This window comes from Panicum virgatum, chromosome 6K (genome assembly GCF_016808335.1).
Source record: "Panicum virgatum strain AP13 chromosome 6K, P.virgatum_v5, whole genome shotgun sequence".
In the NCBI taxonomy this organism is placed as follows: domain Eukaryota; kingdom Viridiplantae; phylum Streptophyta; class Magnoliopsida; order Poales; family Poaceae; genus Panicum; species Panicum virgatum.
In genome coordinates, this window is record NC_053141.1 from 23,054,787 (window position 1) to 23,074,296 (window position 19,510).

A 19,510-nucleotide genomic window follows, 5' to 3' on the forward strand; every position below is an offset into this window, starting at 1 on the left:
TTTAATTTTCTAGGATTTAATTTGCTTAGCCTTGCATTTATAATTTATTTTTGCTTCCTAAAGTAATTAAAATTTATTTTAGGTTTAACTTGATTGCGCATTCATGCTGGTGCATAATTTTATTGATTGAGTGTGGTTTGAATTCAAATTCAAATTTGAATTCAAATGGCTTTACTTTGAGTGGTGTTTGAAATAGGAAACACAATAGAAAAAGAGGAAGAAACTAGAAAGATCAAAACCAGCCCAAGAACCCAGCAGCCCAGTTCTTTCCTTCTCACTCGGCCCAACCCGCTCCCTCTTCTTTCTTTCCCTGCGGGCCCAGCAACTCACACGGCCCAGCCTTCTTTTTTCCGCACGCCAGCCCGGCCCAGTCCAACCTCCTCCTCTTTCCCTTCAGCACCGTCCCAGCCACTTGCGCGGCCCAGAACGCCTCCGCGCGGCCCAGCCTCCCCTGCTCAGCGCTCGGCCCAGCTCCCTCCGCGCTGGCCCAGCCCGCACATGCACTCGCCCGATCAGCCCGCTCCACGCGCGCACTCCCCTCGCTGACGCCGTGGCCCCACGGGTCAGGCCCTTCGTCACCGCCACGACGCCCGCGCTGAACGGCTCCGCCGTGATCTCCGTGCCTCGATCCGCCCGGCACGCCTCCCCGCGATCCTCGGCTTCCTTCTTAAAATGCCACCCCGGCCTCCAGTGCGCCACACTTTCCCCTTTTCCGCAGCCCCAAATCCCGAAACCCTCACCCCACCTTGCTCCACCACGCCGAAGCTCGGCGCCGCCAAGGAACCGCCATCACGCTACACCTCCACCCCTGCAAGACCCTGCAGCAGCTCTACCGTGAGGCAAGGAGCATCTCCGGCCACTTGTCCGGCCTCTGCACCACACTACACCGGGAATTTCACCCAAGACTCGCCGCCAGTAAGAGGCTCCGCCACCCCGATTTCTCGCCGCCGTTGAGCGCCGGATCCCGTTGACCCCTCTGCCTGCTTCACAGCACCACCAGGATTCGATCCGTGGGACCCATATGCCCAGAGGAGCCCTGCAACGCCCGGACCCCGAGCTCCGCCGTGCGCCGCCGCCGGCCTACGCCGACAACCCCCCTGCACAGCCTCCCCATCCGACCTGCACCCTCGGTGAGCTACACCCCGACTCCTTGATCCCTTTGCGCCAGTTCCCGCAGCCCGTAGCCCCTGGAACCCCTGGAGCACGCACACGCCGGCGAGTCAAGCCGTGCAGACCCGCCGCCGTCCTTGCGCTCGCCACCCAGAGCCTCGGCGAGGCCCGCTGTAACCCTAGGTGGGTTACGCGTGTTGCGCTGAACACGCCTGACCCAAGCACGGGTCGATTTGAGGCCCGGAGCACCTAACTCGGTGAAGTCCGGCGCAAGCGCCGCTGCCCACCGCCGTAGATGCTCGCCGCCGGTGGCCAGCGCCGCCGCCCGCGCGCCCAAACGCCCTGATCCATCCGATCGATGCCCAGCGGTCACGATTAGATCCCGAGCCCAGCAGATCTGAGCCGCCGGATCGAGATTCAGCGGATCAGATCTAAACATACCCCTTCGCCCTGACATTTTTGTTAAAGAGCCCCTCATCTTTCCTGGAATCAACCCGCGGTCCGCTGCAGTTCAAAAGTAATTGCATTCCAGTCCTGTTTTTAGCGTTTAAGCCCCTGAACTTTCCAGTTTTTGAACCCACAGTCCAAGTCCTGCCTTTTTATGCGCTAGCCCCTACAACAATGTGTTAATTATGTTTTAGTCCTCGGTTTTGCCCAGAAACCCCCTGGAACTCTAGTTTTCTTACAAATAGGTCCCTGGAACTTGTTTTTGGCCTAGATTTTGCGTTTTAGCTCCGTTTTAGGCATTCTTTATATCCACACGATCATTGTAACGCGTAGAATAGTTCTAGCTTAGTTTTGTTTGCTGTTTTCATGTATTGTTGTACTTTTTCTTATTGTTTGCCTTTATTTGCATGTATGTGTATGTGCTGGACTTGTTTTGGCGTTGCGATCGTGAGTAGACATTGAGCTACCAGAGGAGCCCCAGTACCAATACCAGGAGCCATCTTCTAAGCAGTTTGAGCAGCAGGAATAGTTTGAGGAAGGAAAGTATAACATGAACACCACCTATCACTTTTAAATACATTTTCATACTGCATTTTAATACTGTATGCCTATAAGGACTTTCCTAGCCACTTTATATCCTTTATATATATATATATATATATATATATATATATATATATATATATATATATATATATATATATATATATATATCCTTTGGGTTGCATTTTGGTTAGTTGTGCTAGGTGCCGCGCTATAACACACTTGGTCCATTTTAATTAATTTAATTTTATGGTATATGCAACTTAATTCTGAGAGTGGCCCGTTTGAGGGGCTCACGTCTCGTTAAAATTGGTTTTTTTAGAAACATGATTTAGGGGGCCAGCACGGTGCTTACTGCCTGGTTGGCCACTCTCCATAAGGACCGGTTCATAGAGCGACAACCTGGGACAACAGCGCTACCACAAGACTGGAATGGGACGGTCTTGGCTTACTAATTAGGTCATTTTGGTTCGGGAGTAACTTACCGACGGGGCAGGAGGGGTAGTGAGCTTCAATGGTCCCCAGGCTACGAGGCTTGGTCTGTGTACCCCTCGAGGTGGTCACCATCGTTGTGGAGCCTGATTCCTTAGCGGTTACACCTTACCAACGTGTCCTTTGTAACGGCCTCGTAGTGAGTTTGCTAGTCATCTCACCTAAGGAAGTGTGATGAACAACTGGCATAGCTCACGACTTGTGGGTAAAGATGTGCAACCTCTGCAGAGTGTAAAACTGGTATACTAGCCGTGCTCATGGTCATGAGCAGCCCAGATCCTCCTTTTGATTAGTGGGGTTATCTTCCTTTGACGAGGCAGGTTTCCCCGGGTGGCTTGGTTCGGTTTGGTTCTCAGTAGTAACATGATTAATTTTGATTAATTACTATGTAACTGGGTTTATGGTAATTCATCAACTTGTAGTAAATAACTTTAATAAAATTTTGCCAAGACTTAAAAGCTAATGCAGTCAGTCAGCCAACCTAGAGTCTCATAGTTTGTGTTATACTTGTTGAGTACGAGTTGTGTACTCACCCTTGCCTCCTCTACACTTTTTACTCTTGTTCTTTTGGGGACACTCTACTGCTGCTTAGTTCCTGCCAACGCGAGGGAGTTCGCTCAGCGCTACCAGGACTACGAGGACTTCTAGGCATTCGTCTCCCAGTCGACATCCCTGTGGTGCCCAGCTTCCGAGAGGCTTCATTTATGTATTACGCTTCCGCATACTCTGTATCATACATTTTGTCATTAATGTAATAAATAACATTCATACTCGCTTATTATATCTTTTTACGTGATATGTGCTGTGATATACTTTTCATTCTGTTGTATATACGTGTGACTTGATCCTGGCACGTATATGATTGCTCGGTTTATGTCCTTTTATAAACCGGGTGTTACACGAAACCAGCTATAGCCCCCTACCTGGCGCGCCAAATGTCGTGGTGTGGCAAACCACAGCCGGGTGGCGGAATGCACCCGCCTAAGCCCAGAGGGTGAGAACTCGGGGGTTAGCTAGCGACTAGTTCGATCTTGCTCAAGAACACGATGAACACAGCCGGGTTACAGTGGTTCGGGCCGCCGGAGCGTAATACCCTACGTCCACTGTGTGTTGTATTGCTCAAGACTGAAGGGTTGGAGCTGAGTCCAGCATGTGACTGCGTGTAGTCTAGCATACCCCCTGTGCACAGCGAGCGCCTCCCTTTTATATCTCAAGGGAGGCGCATACATGGCCGTTGGGTCTCCGTCAGATGGGCCCATCGATGTAGTACAAAATATCGTACTGCTCATACATTATGGCGTCGCAGGCGAAGGAGATCTCTCTCCTGGATTTCCTTGCCTGCTCCTGGAATCCCCTGTTGGCGTGTCCAGGTGCTGTCTTGTCGGGACGGCGCCAGGCGTAGCAAGTGGCGTCGCCTGTCACATAGCTGAACGGGCTACGTAGCTTGCGGCGTAGGAGACATGATGAAATAGAGTCGTGCCGTCGTATCTAATTAATGTGGCAGACGGCTCTGCATGGGTGCGGCGCAGGCGGCTGCACTGTGTACTTCGGTAAATCGCGGTCTACAGTGAGGTCTGACAAGGTCTGCCCTGCGAGCCGCGGCGACAGAGCACGCCTCAACCCCATGCATTGAATGCGGTGGGTGGGCGATTCTTCCAGCAGAAGACTCGCGCCTGTGCCCACGGAACACGTGGTGGCTCCGGACCCCCCCCCCGGTAGTATGTTAGGTCTACGCGCGTGGGAGGTCCGGACGGGCGTGAGGAGGTTCCGGACCCCTATAAGAGGTCCGGGATCTCGGTGGCTGGCTTGGAGCTTCCCTTCCTCAGGGACACGTGGCGTCTCCGGACCCGTCCCAGAACGGGGAGCGGATCCGGGGCCGTCGGCCCGGTGAGGTAAGAGCCTGTCCTATGGGCCCCAGTTGCTTCGCCCTTTACCGCGTAGTTACGAATGACTACGCGGGTCCTGCCTTGCTGCAGTAGAAGTGGGTATCCCTGCTACAGGGTACCAATATTTATAATATATCGCCGGGTCCACATGTCGGGGCCCCGCTCAGTGTACGTGCTCCCTTTGGACATATAAAAGGGAGAACACGCCCGCTAGAACACACATACACACAGACTCAGCTAAGGCCAGAAAAAAACGAGACACACACGGGCTCTCAAGCTCTCGGACACAAGCAATACAACACTCAGTGGACGTAGGGTATTACGCTTCGGCGGCCCGAACCACTCTAAACCTGCTATGTTCATCTTGTTCTTCCACCGAGATCGAACTAACCCTAGCTAACCCCCGAGTACTCACTCTCTGGGCTTAGGCGGGTGCATTACGCCACCCGGCTGCGTGGTTTGCCACACCACGACATTTGGCGCGCCAGGTAGGGGGGTCAGCGAGTTTTAGTTCATCTCATCCTTGTCTCCATGGTACGTGTGGTGGAGCACTCTCACCACGACGATGCCGTGGAGATGGCGGAGGGTGTGGCATCATCCACGCCACGCACCTCTTGTCTTCCTGCGCCGGGGGCAACCGTGCCCGTGGAGCAGCCGCCGTCAGCAGCGGCACACGCTGCACAACAGCGAGTGTCAGGGCGCCCGTCAAAGGCCCCCTCACAAGCTGCGAGCGGCGGAGCGACAAATCCCAGCTCGCAGCATACCTCACTCATGTGAGGAAGCCCGCTCCGGCGGAAAGCCGACTCCGGTCGCACCAAGCCCGCTACGGCGGAAAGACAACTCCGGTCGCACCAAGCCCGCTCCGGCTGAAAGCCCACTCCGGTCGCACTAAGCCGACTCTGGTGGCTCTCTCCGACGTTAAGCTGACTCCGGTCGCACCCCCGACTCTACATCTCTGTAAGTTCTACCCTTAGAGGCCCATCAGGGAATAAAACATTTTCCTTTGTAACTAGGTAGTACTTCCGTGTGGTCCAGTCCGGTGAGCCTTCCCCGTGGAGGGGTCCGGACCTCTGCAAACCAGGTTCAGGGAAGCATACTCACCCTCCGGGGAGGTCCGGAGCCGTGTAGCCGCTTAGCCTGGTTCCTTACCCTAGCCTGCATGCTCTACCTCCCTAGGGCGAGTACTATAGTACCTAAGACTGGGGGCCTGGAGGTCCGGACAGCTCCGGCCTCATAAACCCGTGTTCTAGCTTACATCGCACTTCTCATGTACATCTAGTTATAAAGGAAAAGTTTATTCTCAGTTCGCCTCTAAGGATGTTATATTCCAATTTCAATCTACGCATTTTGTTTGCGCTAACCCCCACGTGGCTTCTTACTCTTGTGCGGTGATTGTGGTCCGAATTGAGTTGGCTAGTTAGTGACTTAGCTCGAGACCCCTCATGGAAGAGAGGGGTTCGGACCCCTGGGAACCTGTAGGTTCAGGGAAGCTCACTCATTCTCCGGGGAGGTCCGGAGCCGTGTAGCCGCTTAGCCTGGTTCCGTACCCTAAGCCTGCACGCACCACCTCCTGTGAATGAGTGCCGTAGTACCTAGGACTGGAACCTGGAGGTCCGGATTTTCTCTTAACCTAAAGGCCGGCCCCTTGAGCTCCGTTCACTGAACCTAGATGTCTATCTCAAAGGATTACAGCCAACAGGATTTGGGACCCGTGGGCACGCTACTAAGCATCTACCTTGAGTCATGTGCAGGTTCAAACATGATGATGCAGCAGGTGACCCAAAGGATGGACGACGCAGGACAAGACCCTTGTGGCGCGCATTGCTGGGCGCCAGAAGCAGCCAAGTTGCTCAAAGTAGTGGCCCTACCTACTAGTTCGTTGCCTCTCCCGAGGCGGGCCCGGGGGCCTCTATCGGTACCCTGCAGCTGGGGTACCCACTCCTACTATGCCAAGACTCGCGTAATTATTCGTAACTACGCCCTAAGTAGCTGAGCAGCCGGACCCCTGGGGTCCGACTCCATCTCACCGGACCAACGGTCCCGGACCCGCTTCCCACTCGGGGACGGGTCCGGTGTTAACACGTGTCCCAGAGGTGGTAATGCTCAGCACCTGTGACCGCGGACCCGGACCCATGCAGGTGGGTCCAGGACCTCCACATGCTATCCGGACCCCCGTGAGCTCTCGGCTCAGCTAGCTGCTCGGGAGGGATCCGGAGCCGCCACGTGTCACGCAGACACGGGCGCGGGCGCAAGCCTTCCGCTGGAAGCTCCGTCACCCACCCGCATTAAGTGCGAGTGGTTGAGGCGAGCTCTGCTGCCTCTGGTCACGGGGCAGCTTTTGTCAGTCCACACTGTGGATCGCCAGTTACCGAGGCGGCTCGTCAGTTACCAAGGCAAGCATTAAAGACTCAGCGCCGCGCGCATGGGCGACGAGTCATGATGACCAGCTACTGACTGGAGCAACAGTGCACGCTGCTACAGTGGACTGAGTCAGTAGTTTGGTGCTTCATCATGACCTCGGCGCGCGGCTGCAGATGCTAGACTCTACTCTGACAGGACAGCTCAAGACCATCCCTGGTCAGAAGCTACGCACGGAAGCCGACGACAAGATCTCCGGATCTGAGGCATTGAAGTCCAAAGTGTAGTTTATAATATATCGCCGGGTCCACATGTCGGGGCCCCGCTCAGTGTACGTGCTCCCCTTGGACATATAAATGGGAGAGCACGCCTGCTATAACACATATACACACAGACTCAGCTAAGGCCAGAAAAAAGGAGACACACACGGGCTCTCAAGCTCTCGGACACAAGCAATACAACACTCAGTGGACGTAGGGTATTACGCTTCGGCAGCCCGAACCACTCTAAACCTGCTGTGTTTATCGTGTTCTTCCACCGAGATCGAACTAACCCTAGCTAACCCCCGAGTACTCACCCTCTGGGCTTAGGCGGGTGCATTACGCCACCCGGCTGTGGGTTTGCACACCACGACAGATATATATTGCAAAAAATGTGCCATGGCAATATACTCTTTTTTCTTATAATACTCTGAGATTTTTTTTAGATCCTAAGGTTTGAAGGTGTGGATTGCTAATAAGAAAAAAAATTAACTCAGTTCAAATTTAATAAAATCTTAGGATCTAAAACCTTGCTGCCCAAACAAATCTCAGAGAATTATAAATTCACCGACTGGCTAACATGGAAACCAGAATAACATAAGACTCCATACATTCACTGATTTGTAAGCAACACCATCAGTTGTGATGGATTAAGAGATGGGCACTTGTTCATACGCGACAGAGAAGTCGCAGCCATTTCCCAATTGGGTTCGATTTTGCTTGAGCTGTCAGTACCATTGACACAACAACGGCAAGTATTCACAAGTTCACTGATAAGCAAGTATGTGCCTGAAATTGGCAGCTCAGCTCTGTTATACCTCAAAAATCAGCTAATTTAATAATGAGGAAACAGAAAAAGAAAAAACAAGCAACAAATTGTAAAAGAAAGGGATGTTACCATCAAAAAAAGAAAGGGATAAATCTTCTAGAAAACACGACCAAAGAATCGAAAGCTCACTTCACGGCACATTGGAGCTCGCTAGCTAGGTACGCCAGAGTGGGTGACACTGATCTCAAAAAAAAAATCCTATCGCAGGCACGCACTCGGCCACCTAAGGGCAGGGCTTGGGTAGCTGCACGCCGACGTACTTGGCCTTGGCGTTCTCGCACTTGGCCGACACGGTGCCCTGCCCCTTGTACCTGAGGTTCACGTCCTGCAGCACCAGGCCCTGGCACGGCACGCCGCACCTGAGCAGCACGGCCACCGGCGTCGTCGCCGTGCCCTTGATGTTCTTGAACTGGATGTCCTTGATGGTCACCCCGGACACGTACTGCAAGGCAGCATTAGTTAGTCATTTCTATAGTTTGGACACCCCGGACAAATTTTTGAATAAAATGAGTTATCAAACTTAAGATCAAAAAAGTCAAACCACCTATAATTTCGAACGGAGGGAGCAGTAGTTATGCAATTGACAGGATTCGACGGCGACGGCATTATGATAGGTCCGATAAGTATAGTACCTTGTGCTCGCAGTTGTAGTAGGGGCAGTACTTCTGGTCGATGATGATGGGGCTCTGGACGTCGTTCATGATGAGGTTCTCGAAGACCATGTGCGCGGCGTTGCTCTTGGTCGGCGAGTTCTCCCACGTCTTGATGCGGACGCCGTTCGTGGTGCCCGTGAAGGTCATGTCCCGGATGTGCACCCGCGTGACGTCGCCCTCGCCGGCGTAGCGCCCCAGGCTTCCGACGCTCATGCCGTGGCCCGGGCCGCACTGCACGCGGGCCACGTCGACGTTGTCGTTGCCCTGGCCGACGGAGATGCAGTCGTCGCCGGTGGCGATGTGCGTGTCCATGATGTACACGCCGGCGCTGCGCTCGATGTGGATGCCGTCGGTGTTGGGGCTGTTGGACGGCGCGCTGATCTTGAGCCCCGACATTTTGATGCTCTTGCAGGACAGCAGCGCGATGTGGAAGAACTTGGGGTTCACCGACGTCAGGTCCTTCACAACCGTGTTCTGGTTGTTGACGAACAGCACGCTCTGCAGCGTCGATCCATCCATGGCGTGGCGTACGTCGTGTTAATATATTATAAAGCAGAGTGGCCGATCGGCCGACGAAAAAGAAGAAGAAGAAGATGCTGCTCACTGTGGGCAGGACTTTGCAGTCCTTGCGGACGGGGCACTTGTTGAAGGGCCAGGACGCGGCGCCCTGGCCGTCGATGGTGCCGCCGGCGACGGTGAGCCCGTTCACCCACCCGAACTCGATCCAGTCGTTGCCGAACTGCTTCAGGTCCGTCGCGGCCTTGAGCGTGCCCTGCACTGACGATCCCATGTCAGACGGACCAAGTTGTAAAGACTGGCAGCAGGCAGCTGATGGATGATCTCTGACCGACGCCTTGCCTGCAGCTGGAAGGTGATGGTGGATGCCTTGCAGGGGCCGTGGAACTGCACCGGGCCGATGTGGTAGATCCCCGCCGGCACCACCACCGTCACGGCGCCGGCCGTCCCGCACGCCGTCTTCCATGTCGTCATCAGAGGCTGCAAGCACACCGACACCGACGGATCAGAGCCGCGCGGAACCGGAGGACAGAAAGGAAGAAAAATTAACCCCTTGTTTAGATGCAAAATTCAAAATTTCAAAACTATTACATCGAATGAGAATCTTACATGCATGGAGTACAAAATCTAGACAAAACAAAAAACTAATTGCATAGTTTGCTTGTAAATTACGAGACAAATCTAATGAGCCTAATTAGAGCATGATTAGACACTAAATGGATACAGTAAATATGCGCTAATGATGGATTACTTAGTCTTAATAAATTCGTCTCGTAGTTTACAAACAAGTTCTGTAATTAGTTTTGTGAGTAGTCTATATTTAATACTTCAAATATGAAAAGATTCTGTTTCAAAAAGTTTACGGCTGCATCTAAATGAGGCCTAAGAAACCAACCAACGGCCTACGACCTTGCTGTCGTCAACGACGCCGTTGCCCTTGGCGCCGTAGTTCTTGGCGTTGAAGATGTTCGCCCCGCCGGCGGGCGCGGACGCGAGGAGCGCGACGACGACGAGGGCCAACCGCGCCTCCATGATGTACGTCCTAGTTAGCCGGGTAGTCTCCCTCAGCTCGCTCACGCACACGCACGATGCCGCCTCCGGGGACGACGGGCCGGCATAAACCCGCGATCGGCGACCTTCTCGACCTCCGCCCGCCGCGCGCCGCGGCAGATCGACGAACAGCCCGCGACACCTCCGCGCCGTCTGTTCGCCTGCCTTGCCTGCCTCCGATCCGTTTCGTCTTCCTCCTCCGAACCAGCAGCAGGTCGATCGTCAGCAGGAACTTATTGCCGCCGCTCGCAGACCCAGCGGGAACCGCGGGGGCCTCGCTCCGATCAACTCGCAAGTGACACTGGAGCGGCGGCGAGGGGATTTTAACCGAGGGTCTTGGCCCGGGGAGGTGGCTAAATTTGGAGCACTTGAGCTCTTCCCGCAGCGGTTCCGTGGAGGAGCTTCTTTTGCTGGGGCAGAGGCAGAGGCGACCGAGCATGGGGGAGGTGTCGATCCATCGAGCAACAGCCGAGAATGAAGGCAAATTGGATCTGCATGCGCGCGCATGCATGCTACGCCCTCCGACCGACACCGAGGCCATCGGTGGTCTCTCCATCGCTCACCCCACTACTCAATCACGGTCAAACTCGATCACCCCCAAACCTCCCTCGACCCTCCCTCTCCTCCACAGCGCACGAACATCTACTGTCTATGAACAACAATCTATACCTATTTCTAAAGCGAGTAAGGTTTCCACCTAAATTTTTAATTTGGTCACCTAATTTTTTGGTTTGGTCCGCCTTGTGTCATTGTCGGTGGGTCTTAGTCCACCCCTTATGCGAGTCGGACTAGCTCTTCGTCCATGAAACGATCACATGGATCCATGGAGGAGCTTCTTTTGCTGGGGGCGGAGGCAGAGACGACCGAGCGTGCGGGGAGGCGTCGATCCATCGAACAACCGCCGAGAACGAAGGCAAATTCGATCTGAATGTGCGCGCGTGCTGCACTCTCCGACCGACACCGAGGCCATCGGTGGTCTATCCATTGCCCACCCCACTACTCACTGAATCACGGTCAAATTCGATCACCCCCAAACCTCCCTCTCCCTCGACCCTCCCCCTCCTCCACGGCACACGAACGTTCACTGTCTATGAATAACAATTTATGAACAACAATCTATATCTATATCTCTACAATTTCTACAACTAAAAAAAGATGGGAGGTCACTGTTTTTTGTCAAAAACGCCTTTCGTCCACTACGTCTTCAGTTCGCCCCCACGATCGTCGTGCGGTTGCGGACGCCAGACGTGCGTCGCGTGGTTTTCCGTCGATCGGCAAAAACCGTCGTTCCTCCGGTTCGCTCGGCGTCGGACGTGCGCACCCCACCTCCGACCCACGTCTCGCCCTGCGCCTCCCAACATTGGGCATTCCGACGGTTCCGGTCCTGTTTGGTTCTTTGTAGCACATGTAGCACAAAAATTTTAACTAATAATTAGGGTTACTAAATAAAGCCAATTTACAAAACTAACTCCACAACCCTGCGCTACTTCGCGAGACAAACCTAATGAGGCCTTTGACATGATTAGAGGATGGTTACTGTAGTATCACTGTAGCCAATCATCGATTAATTACTGTCATTAGATTCGTCGTGAAAAATTACACCCATCAGTGAAAAGGTTTTGCAAATAAACTTTGTTTAGTACTCCATACATTGTAAGATTTTTTATCGAGAATCGTGTGCCCTACTCGTGCTACGGAAACAAACAGGGCCTCCATCTCTCCACCCCCAATCCCACGCCCACAGTCTCCCAGCCCACGCCGCCGCATGACCTCGCCTCAGATCCGGCTCCTCCCAGACGATCCGCTCCGATCCGGGGCATTCGCCGTCGGCCCTGCGTTCACCCTCGCACCTGGACCTGCGTCCGCCCACGCCGCTGCCACCGCCGCTCCCTCCCCTCCGATGGTCGCACGAAGCAGACGGCGCGCAAGTCGACTGGCGGCAAGGCGCCGCGGAAGCAGCTGGCGACGAAGACGGCGTGCAAGTCGGCACCAGCGACGGGCGGCGTGAAGAAGCTGCACTGTCAGCCTCAGATCGAGGCAGCCGTCACAACCGCATCCAGAGCACTGGAGGCCCTGCTGCATGCGGAGCGACTCCCCCAACTCCAGATGCGCAGGCGCGTGCGGCCGGCTTCCCCAGTCCGGCCTTCCCGGCGGTGCCTCCCTCCACGGCAGCTTCCCCAGCGCGCGCCCTTCGGCCCGTGCCCCCATCCCCGCGCAGCCGCCGCCGCCGCTGCCGCCGTCGGCCCCATCGATCCGGTTTGGCTGGAACCTTGAGGGGACGGGGCCTAATCCTGCTTTCTGTTTGGATTTCGCTTTCCCATGTGGGTCTCGATTGCTGGTGCAGTTGCCCTGGAGGAGGAGGACATGGATTTGGCATCGGGCAACGAGGAGCTGGCCGAGATCGACGTACAAACCGGCGTGTCACGACCCGTGGCCGCCGCCGAGCGCCGTGGCTTGAAAGGATCCAGAATGGCACAGAGAGGGTAGAGGGGATGGGCGGCTAGCCCTGAGTCCCAACAACTTGTTTCTCAAGAAGATGAATCATATCCCTGGTACAGAGTCGCTCGGCCTATAAGCGCGAGCATCAGACACCGACATCACGGGTCCACAGGTTACAATAATGAAAACGATAAAAGCTAATCAGGTCACACGTCGATGGCGCCTTGTGCCATTCTCGCCTTCGCTGTAGATGTTACACCTCCCCCGGTCGAAGAAGTTGCTTGTGCCCAAGCAACAGCATCAGGAAAACGTGCCTTGATGACGTACAGATCTTCCCAAGTAGCAGAAGCTTCGGGCACATGACTCCACTTGACAAGAACCTGTGGCACAGCCTGGTTGCCCTTCTTGACTAGGCGACGATCCAGCACACGTTCCGGCTGCAGGTCCTGAATGCTGAGATCCACTAACTTAGGTAAGTCAGTGTATACAGGAGCAAAATTAGGAGTAAAAGGTTTAAGCTATGAAACATGGAACACCGGGTGGATTAAACTGTGAGCAGGCAAGTTAAGACGATATGCTGCAGCACCAATCTTCTCAGTAATTGTAAAAGGACCAAAGAACTTATACGCCAACTTGGGGTAAGGATGACTGACCACCGACTGTTGCACATATGGTTGGAGTTTCAGTAGCACTCGTTCTCCAACCTGAAAATGCCGGTCAGAGCGAGACCGATCGGCTTGAAGTTTCATCCGGTTTTGAGCTGCAGCCAAGTGAGTTTTAAGAGTAGCTAGTTGTGTCTCCCGCTGGTGTAGTAACTCAGCAGCTGGTGATGAGGAATCAGTAGAAACAGGCAGCATAGTACCCAACTCGGCCTCATACCCATAAAGAGCCTTGAAAGGTGAACACCCCAGGGCAGAGTGATAGGTAGAATTGTACCACAATTCAGCTAAAGAAAGCCAGGATCTCCACTGTTGAGGCATGTCACGGACTGCACAACGCAAGTACATCTCCAAGCATTGATTGACCCGCTCCGTTTGGCCGTCAGTTTGAGGGTGGTACGCCGAACTCATCTGCAATTTAGTGTCCACCAGGGAGAACAAAGCACGCCAGAAAGTGCTGGTGAAAATCTTATCCCGATCCGAGACTATCGTTTTTGGGAAACCATGGAGCTTAACCACATTGTCCAGAACGACCCTAGCAACAATCTGAGTTGTGAAAGGATGCTTGAGAGGAAGAAAATGACTATATTTAGTAAACCTGTCTACTACCACCAGGATAGTGTTGCTACCAGCTGACATAGGAAGACCCTCAATGAAATCCATGGACCAATCTCTCCATGCCCCTTGAGGGATGGGTAAGGGTTGTAAAAGACCAACAAGATGAATCAGTTCATGCTTGGCCTGTTGACAGATCTGACATTGCTTGACATATTCTATGACTTGACTTTTCATACCTTTCCAGTGGAAGAGTTGCTTCAGACGGTGATAAGTGGCCTGACCCCCGGAATGGCCTCCAATGGCTGTGGAATGCAAAGCTGCTATCAACTTGGTTTGCAAGGCTGAGTTACTGGCAATCCAGACCTTGGATTTGTACTTAATCAAGCCTTGTTCCAGACTGTACCCCTCTTCATCAGGACTATGAATGGTCAGTCGAGTTAGAAGAGCTTGTGCCTTGGGATCTGTAGCATAAGAATTAAGGACCTCCTGTACCCAAATAGGCTGGGCTTCGGAAACAGCTTGTAATGATAACAAGTGACCCACTCTGGACAATGCATCTGCTGCCACATTCTCCTTTCCTTTTCGATAAACTACCTTAAACTGCAATCCCATCAGCCTTGTCATAGCCTTTCTTTGCATATCTAAATGGAGATTCTGTTCACAAAGGTAGGAGAGACTCTTATGATCTGTACGAATCAGAAATTCTTGCCTTTGAAGATAGGGTCTCCATTTTTCAACAGCCATAATTAAGGCTAAGAATTCCTTTTCATAGATAAATAGTTTTTGATGAGCTGGTCCTAGAGCTTTACTGAGGAAAGCCACTGGCTGATCTTTCTGCATAAGCACTGCACCAACACCTACTTCAGATGCATCAGTCTCCACCACAAAAGGGATATTGAAATCGGGTAGTGTCAGCACTGGAGTAGTGGACATGGCATGCTTGAGACTGTCAAAAGCATGTTGAGCTTCAGAAGACCAGCAGAATTGCTTCTTCTTGAGTAACTGAGTGAGTGGTTTAGCAATTAAGCCATAGTGCTTCACAAATTTTCTATAGTACCATGTTAAACCCAGAAACCCCTCAACTCAGTGACATTGGAAGGGGTGGGCCAACTGAGCATAGCAGCTGTTTTGGTAGGATCTGTGGAAACTCCTTTGTCAGAAATAATGTGCCCCAGGTACTCTAACTGATGTTGGGCAAAAGAACATTTGCTACTCTTCATAAACAACTGGTGCTCTCTGAGCTTGGACAGTACTTGTTTGAGATGCAGCACATGATCCTCTAGTGTAGGACTATATACCAAGATGTCATCTAAGAATACCAATACAAACTTCCGCAGAAATGGGCTTAGTATGTCATTTATGAAACACTGAAATGTGGCTGGCGCATTGGTGAGGCCAAAAGGCATAACCCTGAATTCAAAATGTCCATGGTGGGTTTTGAATGCTGTCTTGTGCTCCTCCCCCCTCTTCATCCTCACTTGATGATACCCAGACCTCATATCAAGCTTGGAAAAATAACAGGTGCCAGCCAACTCATCCAAAATTTCATCCACTAGGGGCATAGGAAATCTATTCTTAATAGTAATATCATTAAGCCTTCTATAGTCTACACAAAACCGCCAACTACCATCCTTTTTTTGGACTAACAACACAGGGGATGCATATGGACTAGTACTGGGTGTAATCAGGCCAACAGCAAGTAACTCTTTAACTTGCCTCTCAATTTCATCTTTGTGTAAAGGAGAATACCTGTATGGTTTAGAGTTGACAGGAACAGCATTGGGCAAAATAGGAATCCAGAGACTGCAAAGATGCTGCATGACTTAAAGCAGTCAATGATATTTACTGTAAATTGTTCCAATCTATGTGAATTTATACACCTCGGTATGATTCTCTAACTTTCACTAAAACAGAGTTTGTTTTCTTTTGTAGATCAAAGAATTAAACTCATAAGAAACAGTGAGTTTTGACCTATCCCACTGCATCATAATTATATTTCTAATAAACAGTAAGCGGCAATAAGAAGAAGAACGACGAGAACTCGGCGCTCAGGGCCATGTCAAAAATGGCACAAAGAGTGACCATGTACATGAATCCCTTCAAGGACCATGATCTTTTTAGGTCATTAATCACTTACTGATTTGGGTAATTGGTTCTTTAATTTTGGTCTTCTCATGTGCAACACTATTATGGTAAGTGCAGGAAACACCTTGCTATTGACATGTTTGAAACGGTTTGTTCTATAAATAGCTTGGAGTCAATCAACAAGGCTCCAATTCTTAGTTATTTGGACTCATTAATCCTTCAGTTGCTATATTTCCTTATTTTGATAACTATTAGCACAACAATCTCAAAATAATCCTTCTATAATTGCCTGTGTGTTTGGAGCACTTATGTTTTCTGTTTTCTGGTGACTTTACAGCTAAAGATTTTGGTGTGTATTTTTTTATTACGCACAAAATTCATTATGGTTGTTATTTGTTAGCCATTTGAAAATCCAAAATCAAACATTGAATAAATCTTGACAGTGTATCGTTAGGTGCATGTGTTTCAAATGTGTTCCAGCTAATGGAACAGTGGTGTGTCAAATACATAGTTAAGGATGCAGTACATGACCTTGATTTAAAAAAGAACTAGATCTTAAGATGCTGGATGTTCTGAATAGATCTCATATTTGATATTTATACTAAGAAATAGTTCAGAAAAGAGATGGCCATATTGCTTTAACTTACTATTATTATAGATTGCATCAAATCAAAAATAAGGGGCAGTGGTATGTGTATTTGCCTCGCTAAATAAGTAGTAGCTATTGTTTTAACCTTCTTCAGCCGTATGGTTTTTTTCTCTGTCTTGCTATACTACTTTGCATATTATGTGGATATGTAATTTACCCTTTCATATTCAACCAGCAGGTTTTTTGAATATATGGGATTGTTGGTCTATCAGTGGAAGCCGTTGTCTTGCCTTGTTCCAGTTTCGAGTTCGGGGCTGCCATTAGATGCTGAGGCTCCCAAGACAAATTGAACAGGGTAGAGTGCAGTTCGTATTATAGGGATTATGCTGTCAACAAAATTGCTTGTTTTTAAACATGCCAAGAAATCCATATAATTTAGTTTTTCAACAATGATATAGTACATATGAGTGATGATTTGTGGTTTTGAGGCATGTTTTGAGTACTCTAGATTGTGCAGTGGTTAATGCTGCTTAATTATAAATATTTAGAAAAATGACTATTTGTGTTGCATGATCCAGTAATAACTTGGAAGTCTCCAGCAAGGTTTTGTAGCATACTAGTATGTTGCATTTGATCGCCAAAGATCAGCCAACTGTATCTAACCCTTCATCTCTTACCTGCTTTGGCTGCTATATTGTTATCTCATCTCCCTTGAATGATTTGTTTTAGCTGAGTCCAGTGTTGTCTGGTGTCCAAGAAGAAGAGGAAGCTGCTGCCCTTCAACCCCAGAGAGGACCCCGCGCAGCGGCTCCGCCAGATGGCCTCGCTCTCCACTGCGCTCACGGCCACCAGCGCCGTCTTCAGCAACCACCTCACCTACCAGCCCGGCATGGCGCCGCGCTCCGCCAACCGCGCCGTCCTCGAGGCCGGAGGGATGCAGGTGCCAATTCCCTTTCTTCTTTTTTCTTGTTACCGTCGACCTCAAGCCCCGACCGCCATTGCCTCGTCGCTGAATCGATCTGGATCTCTCCTCCCCACCAGGTGCTGCCAAAGGAGGAGGTGGAGACGCTAGCGGGTGATGGAGCGGGGGGAATGCCCGCCCCTGCTGATGGTGTACGACCCCGTGGAGTGTTTCACGGTGGAGGCGGACCGGACCGGTTCATCTGGGACCTGATCATCATCACTGAGTACGTTGGCGATGTGGACTACCTACGGAACCGGGAGCACGACGATGGCGACAGCATGATGGCCCTGCTCCCGGCGTCGGCACCGTTCCGCAGCCTCATCATCTGCCCCGACCGGCGCAGCAACGTCGTGCGCTTCATCAACGGCATCATCAACCGCATGCCAGATGGGAGGAAGAAGCAGAACCTCAAGTGCGTGCGCTTGCTTCGACGTCGCCAGTGAGTGCCGGGTGCTGCTGCTGGCCAAAAGGGACATCTCCAAGGGGGAGAGGCTCTACTAAGACTTCAATGGCTCGGAGCAACATGATAATTGTTGGGTTTGGGGGATAAGATCAGAGTAGCAGCCTCTACAAGGGCTCCATGTCAGCATTTGGGTAAAGAGAAACTAGGAGAGAGAAAAATATGTTGCTTAACATAGCGAGAGTCGATACACAAACTTCCATGCAAATGGACCATCTTGCCGTGTAGTGCTTAGGCCTCCTCCATCGGTTACATCCAGTGCGGGCGATGTCGCTAGGGCGGCACAGTTGTAAGCAGACCTCGGGTCGGCTTGTCGCTGGGCGAGGAACGCGTCGCTAGCGAGAGGTCCCTGGCAATGTTCATTGATTAGAAAAATGGTTTAGCCGGCGACGTCGCCGGCCGTTGGAGGAGTCCTTAGGCCTCCTCCAAACGGGTAGCTTAAAGCAAGCAAAAATAGTTTTTTATTTCATGAACAGTATGAAAAGTGAATAGCTAGCGAGAAGTTAGCAGTTAATCTATAACGTTTTTCAATATACTTCTCTCTCACTGCACGATATTCAATACTGGTTTAGACCTACCTACTGGCTCTAAAATTAGTTGCTTATAGATACTTGCTGACTCTTACCATTGGAGGAGGTCTTAGAGGAGAGACGGAAGGAATGGGATTAAAAAATTCCATTTGTAGGTCCCACCAAAATTTTGCAATAAATGTTAAAGTAAATCTGTTGGGAGACTAATCTACCATGCTTTCTATAAGTGATGTGGCTGATGTTATAGAGAACATGCTCTCTATACTACTGCGGGTGCCCTAACCTGCATATTCATGTAGCTGATATGGTAGCAATTTGAGCAGAGAGATAGCAGTCCGATTGGTCACTGATTGCAGGTTCAAACCTACCCAGGGAAGGGGATTGTATTGTCAGTGATTCATGTTGTAAAACATTCTGCATGGCTGTTGGGTCAACCATCAGTCCGGGTAGCAATGGCAATGGCAATGGCCAGGAAAAAGGGTATCTGTTCATCTCATACCTGACTGACTCCATCATCTTCAGTGTTCCCTACATATTGCCCAAGTAGAAAAACTGTTGGCCTGAATGTTGTTACCGTCTCACTGATAGTGTTGTTGCAAGTACAGTCTGAACATTTTGTCAGAGTGAGCTTTGGTGCTTCAAAATCAAAAGTTCAGGCTGGGCTGCTCTTGCTGACTGGCAATCTGGCATGTGCTGGCCACAGGTAAAGGAGCCGACAGCAGGTCACCACTGGCAGCTTGCAAACCTTTAGTTTTATTAGCAGGTTTATACACAAGATGACTGCCTTTAACCATAGCAGCTTGAAGTTAGTTTTCGTTGCTATCACGACCCAGTCAACCTAACTTCTTAACCATTTGGCCCACTTGTTAAAGGCTATTTTTCCCTAACTACATTCAGGTGGCTAATCTTTCTGTGACATAAGTGCAGCTAGATCGACAACGATTTACAGCAAAATTGACTGTCAACCAAACTAGCCACTATTGCCTTGCTATGGGCAGAGAGACTTTGCTACCCCTCTACTCAGATTTACCTCTTCCTCCATGTTTCTCCGGGACATACAGAATAAAAAATACAGATTTACT

At 51.0% G+C, this 19,510-nt stretch overlaps 1 protein-coding gene and 1 pseudogene across 1 annotated transcript; one reads left to right on the forward strand and one right to left on the reverse strand.

Moving 5' to 3' along the window:
* Positions 1–8,148: 8,148 nt before the first annotated feature.
* Positions 8,149–9,598, reverse strand: LOC120713337 (exopolygalacturonase-like). Its single transcript, XM_039999320.1, has 3 exons — positions 9,183–9,598; positions 8,558–9,076; positions 8,149–8,367 (listed from the first exon to the last, which is right to left on the reverse strand). The coding sequence occupies exons 1-3, from the start codon at positions 9,558–9,560 to the stop codon at positions 8,149–8,151; spliced, it is 1,116 nt and encodes a 371-aa protein (XP_039855254.1). The 5' UTR covers positions 9,561–9,598.
* A 4,335-nt stretch (positions 9,599–13,933) lies between these two features.
* On the forward strand, positions 13,934–17,999 carry LOC120713338 (annotated as a pseudogene).
* Positions 18,000–19,510: the final 1,511 nt, after the last annotated feature.

Bases quoted from the DNA above. Each gene is read 5' to 3' on its own strand.
- LOC120713337 (XM_039999320.1), bottom strand. From the start codon at position 9,560: ATGGAAGACGGCGTGCGGGACGGCCGGCGCCGTGACGGTGGTGGTGCC. The intron at 9,077-9,182 runs GTGAGCAGCATC...TCGACGCTGCAG, and splicing joins ACTGCAAAGTCCTGCCCACA to AGCGTGCTGTTCGTCAACAA. The intron at 8,368-8,557 runs GTACTATACTTA...GCTGCCTTGCAG, and splicing joins ACTACAACTGCGAGCACAAG to TACGTGTCCGGGGTGACCAT.